The 10,208-nt window shown below is 46.1% G+C and overlaps 1 protein-coding gene across 3 annotated transcripts in view; it reads left to right on the top strand.

Moving 5' to 3' along the window:
* Positions 1–9,567, top strand: part of LOC107378942 (teashirt homolog 1) — a 37,874-nt gene extending 28,307 nt beyond the window's left edge. For all 3 annotated transcript variants that reach the window (XM_070550931.1, XM_070550930.1, XM_070550932.1), the window contains one exon: positions 4,717–9,567. In XM_070550931.1, coding sequence (XP_070407032.1) covers positions 4,717–8,240 — 3,524 coding nt within the window. In that variant the 3' untranslated portion in view covers positions 8,241–9,567. The remainder of the gene's footprint in view (positions 1–4,716) is intronic.
* Positions 9,568–10,208: the final 641 nt, after the last annotated feature.

Genomic DNA, 10,208 nt, shown 5'->3' with positions numbered 1-10,208 from the left:
AGGCCATATGCTCCCATTATTCCGCTTGGGAGGGGCCCATGTGGGCGTGTGAGCGAGGCTGAAGAGAAGGGCAGGGTGGGGGCGAGGAGAAAGGAGGGGAGTGAAAGGTAGCAAAGGAAAGCTCTCCCATCAGATGCGGGAGGAATTCCAAGAGGAGCGAGGCGGTAGAAGCCTTAAGACCAGATTGAGAATGAATTAACTCCTAAAGTAAATGATCGGATTCATCCTCAATTTCCGGCTCTTTCCTCGTTGTCTTTGCATAATTCATCTCATCGAAGTCTGGGGTGTGGTGGGTGCCCCTTTCTGCTGATAGCTTTTCATCTTTTTCGTATTAGGGGAGCAAAACGTTTCATCCTCGTAGATTTTCCTTCTTACTTGTTGATTTTTCTTTAACAACAGAGATTTCCTCGTCTCAGTGCAGCCGAATTATGACAGCGTGAATGCACACATCAAAGTCCCGACTCCGGATCTTTATCCTTTATCCCTGTCGCAGATGGCTCGGTATTTATGGGTGTGGAAAAGGAGGCCCACACAGCCAGCCGAGCTCTTTTGTTTCTCCCTCCTCCTCGTCTTCGTTTCCCTATCTGTTCACTCTCTTGTCAGACCGGGCCCGTGTTCCTGATCAGGGCATTGCTCTCATGTTAGCCGCTTCACGGGAAGCACATCCCAGCATTCCCTCTGACACGCCGGCAGCAGCATTACCATAATTGGCTTTTCTACATGACGGGACAGAGGAAATAATAATGTCATTTTATTTACAGCCCTCTTGTCCCAGCCCGAGAGCTATCGCCCCCCTCCTTCGCCTCCCTCCTCCTCCTCCTCCCTGCACCATACACTCACATACACCCCGCCTCCCTCTCCCGCTGCGTCTCATCTCACCCTCTGCCTGTGCCGGGCGCGAGTCTCATTCTGCCACGGCGTGTAGGTCAAGCGATGGCTTTTTGATCAGCTCCTGTCCAAAGCCATCAGGGTTGAGAGGCACGTAATGGAGAGCGGGGTGACAAACAGAATCTGGGGAAGGAATAAGACTGCCAGTTTCCTATTAGAGGCCAGCCTAAACGGCCTCCGCCCGCCTCCCCCTCAAACCCACACCTACCTACCCCCCCCCCCCCCCCCCCCCCACAGTATTCCCCGCCACAGGCCCACTCCTGCACTGCCTAAATCACATGAGTGAAGGGGTGCGTGATTGGACATTAGTGCCGCAAATGACTGCAGTGATTGCCCCCTCTTCCCAAACCCACATCAAATAAATAAAGAAATGTGTGTAAATAAATAGAAGGAGGGGTGTCAGAGAAACGTGGCTGGTGGAGGAGGTGGTGGTGAGGGGAAGCCTAACAGATTCACTCCCATCTTTTCCCTTTCTCTCTCCCTCTCTTTCACTCTCGTCTCATCGCCTTCCTGCCTTTCTTATCTGGTTTGTTTGGCTTTGACAGCGGCCAAATGGTGAAGCTCCTCGGGCCTGACAGAGACTTATATTGATTTAACAACCAGCAGACTCTCAGCAAAGAAAAGGGAGAAAACAAAAAATCGGGGAGGAAGGGAGGGGAGATAGCAAAGTTTTGAAAAGGAGCGATGTGTTTCTGCTTTGCTCGTTGCCAGAAAATGTGGATGAGTCTAGTGTTTTAGTTGGTGTATTTACAAAAATCAAGTCATGCATTGCTTACGAGAGAAAAGGCTTCAGAACTGATCCATCCCGTTGAAATCGAGGCATTTACCGGTGGCGTTTTGCAGATAAAAGTGATAAAAGTCCTATTTGATAGTTTACCACGGGAAGCTGCAGTTGCTCTGTCCTGTCGTATCCCTGCACCTCCTCACAAAATCTAAATGTAGAAAAACAAATGTGTTCAGTAGATTCCCCCTTTTTTTATTATCAATAAAATCAATTACAATCCAAGGGTGGTTGGTGGTGCAGTATTTGGGTAGTTCTTCAGGAACATTTTCATTTAAATTAGAATAAGAAAAGACATTCTTGAGTTCTAATGAAGCTTTCATTTGTACTAAAAGTTGTGTCTGTCGTCTAAAGTTGGTTATTTCTGTAGCCTAAGACACAAAACCCAGTGGAGCTTAAGTACCAACATTACTGTGTGGTACTCATTTTTATAAGAGCTCTTCGCAATGCACACAGAGGCTAATTCAAACTCCTTTAGTGCTTATTCTAATTAAGATTCCTTTTTATTAATACTGCATCAGCTTTACACGCAGGGTACATGGAGATCGGTGACATCAGGGTGCTAATTCTTGCTTCCTCTGAGTGTGTTGGTGGTGATCTGGAGTGGCTGCTGGTGGGCTTGATTGCTGCAGCTTCTGACAGTGAGACTGCAGTCTTATCCTGGCCACGCAGCTGCCTGTCTTCTTGATGGCGGCACGTCCCCGAGCAAAAGTGACAGGCGCTTTGGCGCCAGTGCAGATGGCCCTGCTCACAGGCATCACCCATTCTGCAAACCAAACCGCCGGGGACGGGGCGCCAGCCCCCTACCTCTTCCCGAGCCCGCCCCTCCACTGCCGGTGTTGCTCCGCATATGTGCATCCAGGACGAGAGAATGGGAGCTTAATCTGCTCGCCAGTCAGAAATATGCATCTTCAAGTCATGCTGATTGAGCTGATGTGAAGCTCCTAACACATTCTCATCTTTATTCCTCTCTTTTTTGGCATCCTGGCTGAGGACACGCAGCATCTTTTTGTGCAGATGAAGTGATCAGACCCACGCTAGCCGCATTTCATCCCTAATATTGTACATTTATGGTGTGCAAAACCGTCCACTGGCTGCCTGTGATTTTTACAGATGTCTGTGTCTGCCAGTCTTTTGTCTGTGTGCTTTTGATATCTCCCTCTTTGTTGTTTCCATGCCAACATGGCAGGACAGAAATTGATTGACAGGGATCGTCAAAGGGTTCCTTGGCGACCTGCTCATCGTTCGAAGCCCCTCCCTACTGCAGTCTGTGTTTTGTCACTCACCCAGGGATAGTTCTGATCTGCTGCTTCTCCAACTGCTCTCCTTCTGTGTGTGTGTGTGTGTGTGTGTGTGTGTGTGTGTTTGGGCTGTTTTCGGGCCACAGATGAGTTACTCACGTAGGTAATTCCTGCAGTATGTACTGTAAAAAAACGGATAACCATTCTGCAGAGTGGTTTAGGTGTAATAAACATGTTGATAGCCTGCCCCTCTGAAAGTGTTAGTGAGAGGAGAGGCACTGTAACAGGAGACACTCTGCAGATGCGTTGTAGAGAGAACAGCGCATAATGCTAATCTGCTGTGTTAGGGATTTTCAGGAGTTTTAGAAACTGTCTCGGTCTCAGTCTGTCAGATGGATTGAAGCACAGCCAGGTTCTCCTGTAGTGCTCTCATTTCACAGAAATCTTGTCATGTGTTAGGGGAGTGTGTTGCTCATTTGGGAAGGGGATGTATCAGCAGCGCACAACAAACTCAAACTTATAGGCGACACTATGGCTGCTGGCTTCAGCTCTGCGATGTAAAAGCAAATACATGCGAGCTGCAAAATACATAGGCATGGGGAGGGAAGTGTGCAGGCAAAGCTGGTGCTTAAAGAGGCACTCACATGCACGCATCATCATGCAGTCACAGTTGATAGTACAGCTGCTCACCTCCCCCACCTCCTCCACCCATCTCCTCTCAGGCAGCAGTAAATGGTGCCAGTGTATATATATCAGGTATTATGTCCACTTAGATTATGATGTGACAGGTTAGCGTGCCGTTTGAAGTTGACAGCACATCTGTTTCATCAGGAGAGACTGATACTGGCATCTAGGACACACATCTCACCATGCAGGAAGGAGATAAAGGAAGAAACTAGGGGGCTGTCTTTCCTGTCTCCCTGCTTCACTCTCCTACTTCTCTCTCTCTTTTCTCTTACACCCCATTCTCTCCACCTCCTCCAGCTCACTTTTTTCGTTCTTCACTGCATCATCTTCTCATTTGGTTGTTATCTCTTCTTTACTCTCTTGCTTACTGGTGCTGACTTTCTTAACTAGTTAGAGCAGTCACAAAAATGTACAAGTCTCTCTTTTTCAGTTTTAACATATCAGTCTCTCAGTTTGTACTTTTGTTAGCATTGTGGCTCTAATGTTGGCTCAAATGTATAGCTGATACAGGAAGGGCATCCATCTCATAAGACTAGATTAGAAACACCTCCTCCAAAGTGGCACTCTGGTTTTTCGTTCATCCCCGATTGGATTCATAACCTTAAAGTGTTAGGAGCTGAGATCCACGGACTAAATGAGTGAGATGCAGTGAAGCTTGGGGAAGACAGAAAGGATCAAATGAATATGTAAGCGTGCAGCTGGAAGGCCGTAAAGCCAGTTGTTTCCTGGGGAACATGAGACATGTGAGGAAGAATAGAAAGTTAGAAAAGAAAAGGACAACTGTCCATAGCTCAGTGATTAGTTTACCTTTTTTCCTTTGAGCCTTTTTTCATCACAGCCTGTGTACGTGCGTGTGTGTGTGTGTGTGTGTGTGTGTGTGTGTGTGTGTGTGTGTGTGTGTGTGTGTGTGTGTGTGTGTGTGTGTGTGTGTGTGTAAAAAGCACAAACTCATGCATGCTTGCATACAGATGCACATACTGGATAAGAATAAAAGCCTACTGTTTCTACCACTGAGTGTTCATTCAGTGTGTGATTTTGTCGGTGGTCCTGTTAGTGTGCTGTAAATGTTTTATTTGACTGGGCTGACCTCTTTTTCCTCTCTCTTTCTCTGTGTTCCAGCGTACATGCCTGAAGATGAGCTTAAGACAGCCTCTCATGATGAGGAAGAGCACCTGCAGGATGATGGCCTCTCATTAGACGGCCAGGACACTGAGTTCTTGTGCAATGAGGAAGAGGAAGATGTGGATGGAGGCCAGGCCCCTAGCTACAGAGACTCTCCACTCAGCAATGGTACTAACCCCGATGCCGGATATGGGTCTCCACTCAGTGATGCTAGTGACCGAATTGCGGACTTCAAGAGCACCCCCTCCAGAGACGGCCAGGAGAGGGAAGGCCTTGCTCTGCCTTTCCGTCCCAACAACGGCTTGTCTTTCCAGGATAGTCTGGCAAAGATGAAAGCCGTCTATGCAAATCTCATCTCTGATGCCTCTTGGTCTAGCATTACAATGGACATCATGAAATCTAAACCTACTGCTGCTGTTGGCAGTGTTAACACTTCACTCTCAACCCCAGAGCCTATACCTGCTTCCTCTATCTCAACTACTACCACAAACAAAAGTAGTGGGGTCAACGTGGCTAGTAGTCACCACAATGGTAAAACCTCCACCCCCACTGTCAACCACACAAGCAGCCTGAGTGCCAATACGAATGGCACAACAGCTAGCTCTGCTAGCAACCACAGCGCAACCAGCAGCAGTGGGAGCAGCAGCGGTGGGGCCAGCAATGGTAGCGGTGTGGCCTATGACTGGCACCAGGCAGCACTTGCAAAAACTCTCCAGCAGACCCCCTACCACCTTTTACCTGAACCCAGCCTCTTTAGCACAGTGCAGCTCTACCGGCAAAACAACAAGCTGTATGGCTCGGTATTTACTGGAGCAAGTAAGTTTCGCTGCAAAGACTGCAGTGCTGCCTATGACACACTGGTGGGTCTGACCGTCCATATGAATGAGACGGGCCACTATCGAGATGACAACAAGGACAAAGAGGAGGATCAGGGGAAGCGCTGGTCCAAACCACGTAAGCGTTCCTTGATGGAGATGGAAGGGAAAGAGGATGCTCAGAAAGTTCTTAAGTGCATGTACTGTGGCCACTCTTTTGAGTCTCTACAAGATCTCAGCGTTCATATGATCAAGACCAAGCATTACCAGAAAGTGCCTCTCAAAGAACCAGTGCCAGCCCTGGCTACTAAACTGGTGCCAACTTCAGCTAAAAAGCGTGCTATTCAAGATGCTATAGTCTCCCCATGCTCCCCAGACTCTTTTCATGCTGGCGGGGGTGGTAGTGTTTCTCTTGGGGATGTAGGCAAAGACGTAAAAGCTGCAGCTAACCCATATGTAACGCCAAACAATCGCTACGGCTACCAAAATGGTGCCAGCTACACGTGGCAGTTTGAAGCTCGCAAAGCGCAAATCCTCAAGTGCATGGAGTGCGGAAGCTCACATGACACATTACAACAACTGACTGCCCACATGATGGTCACAGGTCACTTTCTGAAGGTCACAAACTCTGCATCCAAGAAGGGCAAGCAGCTGGTGTTTGATCCAGTAGTGGAAGAAAAGATTCAGTCCATCCCACTACCACCAACCACCACTAGACTCCCAGTTCCTAGTAGCGTTAAGTCCCAGCCAGTGTCCCCGGCACTGTCTTCTGGCTCAGAAGAAAAGCGAGAAGGAGTTGAGGATGAAAAAATGGAAGGATGTGAGCTAGTGGAGAGAAAAATTAAAGAGGAGAAAGATGATTTAAGTGAGAAATCAGAAACTGAAACCAAGTCTTATAAGTACCTTAGAGAAGAAGATCTAGAGGAGACACCTAAGGAGGGTTTGGATATTCTTAAATCCCTTGAAAACACTGTATCCAGCGCCATCAGCAAGGCCCAGACAGGCACACCCACTTGGGGTGGTTACCCTAGCATTCATGCAGCCTACCAGCTGCAGGGTGCCATGAAGAATTCAGCTACTGTTCTGCCGCCAACAGTCCAGAGTGTCCAGATGCAGCCGATGTTTAATAGTGGGCTACGAGGTCTCGTGGGTGACCCTAACTCGGTCATCCACTCCCCTCGAAGCCCTTCCTCCCCAACTCCCCTCAGGAGCAATGTCACTGCCATGGAGGAGCTTGTGGAAAAAGTGACAGGTAAAGCTGCCACTGTGAAGAAAGAAAAGGAGGAGAAGATGGTGAGTCTGGAGCGATCCAGGCCTCCATCTTTAGTTAAATCCCCTTCTCCTGCACTGAGAGAGCAGAGAGAGCAATTACCATCTCCAAATGACCTTTCTGTAGGTAAATCATCTGGCATGAGCAGTGTCAGTCAAGGTAATATAGACTCGGAGATTGTCTGTAAGAAGGAGCCCAAAGAGAGCCTAGTGGACGGCCACAACTGCCATTCAAAGAGTGGCTCTGAGGCATGTCAATCTCCGATAACCAATGGCAACAGTCTTGGCATTATCACTGATCACTCACCCGAAAGTCCTTTCATCAACCCTCTCAGCGCACTCCAGTCAATCATGAACACACATCTGGGAAAGGCTTCCAAATCGGTAAGCCCAGCTGCAGATCCACTGTCTATGCTTTACAAAATCAGCAACAGCATGATGGATAAACCAGCTTTCAACCCAACTGCTCAGGGCAAGTCAGCTGAGCCCATCAACCACTATCACCTGTATGAAAACAACGACCAGCCCATAGACCTGAGTAAAAACAAGTCTGCTACCAATAGCACCAACAGTAGCAGCAGTGTGCTCTTGTCCAATAATAGTGTCAACGGCAACAAGCCTCTTATTTCCCTCTCTGAATCAATCTCCTCTCCTCTGAGAGAGAATGCTTTGATGGACATTTCAGATATGGTAAAAAACCTCACAGGAAGGCTGACGCCAAAATCTTCCACCCCTTCGTCTATCTCAGAGAAGTCCGATGCAGACGGCAGTGCGTTTGAGGATGCCTTGGAGGACCTCTCTCCGGTGCAGAAAAGGAAAGGGAGGCAGTCCAACTGGAATCCTCAGCATCTCCTCATCCTGCAGGCACAGTTTGCGTCAAGCCTGAGGGAGACCCCAGAGGGTCGTTACGCAATGACTGACCTGGGCCCTCAAGAAAGGGTCCACATCTGTAAATTCACAGGCCTCTCCATGACAACCATATCTCACTGGCTGGCTAATGTGAAGTATCAGCTGAGACGGACTGGGGGCACCAAGTTTCTCAAGAACATGGACTCATGCCAGCCAGTGTTCCTGTGTGGTGACTGTGCCTCTCAGTTCAGGACTCCTTCCTCCTACATCAGCCACCTGGAGTCTCACCTGGGCTTCAGCCTGAAGGACCTGTCCAAACTGTCAGCGGAGCACCTACGAGAGCAGCAGGCTGTCTCAAAGGTGATCACAGACAAAATGACATTCGGCAGCCCGCTGTCAGCTTTGACCACACCAGAGGACGACACAGGCTCCGTGTACCAGTGCAGACTTTGCAATCGGACATTTGTCAGCAAACACGCAGTCAAACTGCACCTTAGCAAGACCCACGGCAAGTCTCCGGAGGACCACCTGGTGTTTGTCACTGCTCTGGAGAAACTAGAGAAGCTCGACAAAATGGAGAAAGTTTAATCAAGCAAGTCCGTGAGCTGCTGAGGGGAGAGACTGACAGCTGTGGAACTGACTAGAATTTCATTGCACTAAAATGACTTTGTTCACAGTTACTGCACTGGGCCGAACTGAGCCGCCAGAAAAAAATGAGAGAAATTTCAGTCTTACTATTTTTAGTTGTGACAACTGCCTGACTGGACCATTTCTTTTGATGTTGTTTTTTTGTTTTGTTTTGCCAAGCTTTTTTTACACTTATTTTGTAAAATATTTATATGCTATTTGTCTGATCTGTGCATGTATTTTAGTGAAACAAGGTTAAAGACGAGATTTAATCTTTTCATTGCAAAAAATACAACTACTGCTTCGACGGTGAAAGTGAGTGGGCAGAATTAGCAGATGAGAGAACTGTAAAATACTTGATGATAAACATTAAATGTATACGCCAAAAGAGTGAATGGATATCCCGAAAGACTGAAGTACAGTAGCACCTTAGACAGTTAAATTTTGAATTTGTGAAGAGAACTTCTTACATTTGTCAAAACCTGATTTGAAGAAAAAAAAAAATCAAGGATTCTCATTCCCGCCCTCCCCACTCGTCTCCTTGGTTTTCTGTCACTACAATGGCTTTAGGTGATAAACGGCCTGACAATTAAACTTGTCAGTGTTTGGAGGGAAAAAAAGATCATTTGGAAAATGCTGCTTCTTGTTTTCAGTCAATCAATGAAAGTGATGGCCATTTGTATGCAAGTTTGCTCAAACAAAAAAAAAAGACAAACAAACATTTCTTTGCTGTGAAGTCTCACTTTCTAGCAGTTTTCCAGTTGTATGGTTTGTTACAACTTTCTCTTTCTAAATTGTGTCACTTTCAGCTGTAAAGAGATCAGTCCGTTACATGTAAATGACCACCAGTGAAAAGTCAGTGCTCCATAAGACATATCGTCCCATTTGAAATGGCTCAACATTCTTTGTATGTTAAGGTGTGTGCATTCTCTAACTTTTATATTGTCATTTTATATACAAAAATTATTAAAAAAAATACAAATAAAAACAGATGGTGTACATAGATATATGCTGTAGAGCTACAAAATGTCCTTTTTTAAAAAGAAGATACAAATTAAGCTTCTTTGGCTCAGTTTACAGAAATGATTTTAATTATACTTGCATCCAATTTGGTGCATGAAATGGTGTGGAAAAATAAATAAGCGATGCACAATGACTATATATTTCAATGTTTTATTGACAATATTGTTTTAAAAACCTGACAAAACTTTTTAGCACTAATTAGTTTGTTTGATTTCTTTCTCAATTGTAAAATAAACCCCAAAGCAGTTGTTAACAGTCGTATAAATGTGGTTGTGTGTTCTTTTGTCACGGCGGTGCACCAAACTCAACGTGGATAAGTCAGAGCTCTGTAGAATTAGCTCTTGGGCAAATTAAAGCATTCACATCCGTGTCAAATCCTAACCCAGTGTAACAGGATTTCCTTTTCATGGTTATTCCTAACGTAGACACAGCAAAAGTGCCATTCCAAAATGTTTCTTGTGCTGTTACAGGCCTGCTTCCAAGTGGGAAAGTCACTTGTGTCATACTTGTAACTGATGACTGAGCCACATCATACAGCTGATGATTAAACTGATAAATTTAACTGGGATGATAAGCCTGCGAGGGTCTCTATTGTGCTGTGAGAAACTCATGCTAGGCTTGTGACTAGAGCCATTTTGAAAGAATCTGTTATATAAATGAAGGCAGTGTGCTTTTTTCTTTTCTTCTTGGAAGTGAAGCAGATGGGTGACTGCAGACGTGATGCTTGGCAACAGAGAGGTTATTTTCAAAACTTTTTTAACGCAGAGTAGACTAACATCAATTATTTGAACCCAAAGTGTAAAAAAGCACGGGCTCAAAAATTGATAAAAGGTCAAACAAACAGGACTTTGGGAGAAAGTCTTTTCATTAACTGGTTTCATTTTTTTAAACGTAGAAATTGTTGTT

Source organism: Nothobranchius furzeri, chromosome 5 (assembly GCF_043380555.1).
Source record: "Nothobranchius furzeri strain GRZ-AD chromosome 5, NfurGRZ-RIMD1, whole genome shotgun sequence".
In the NCBI taxonomy this organism is placed as follows: domain Eukaryota; kingdom Metazoa; phylum Chordata; class Actinopteri; order Cyprinodontiformes; family Nothobranchiidae; genus Nothobranchius; species Nothobranchius furzeri.
Note: the sequence above shows the minus strand (reverse complement) of the source record. Positions and strands in the feature narration are given on the sequence as shown.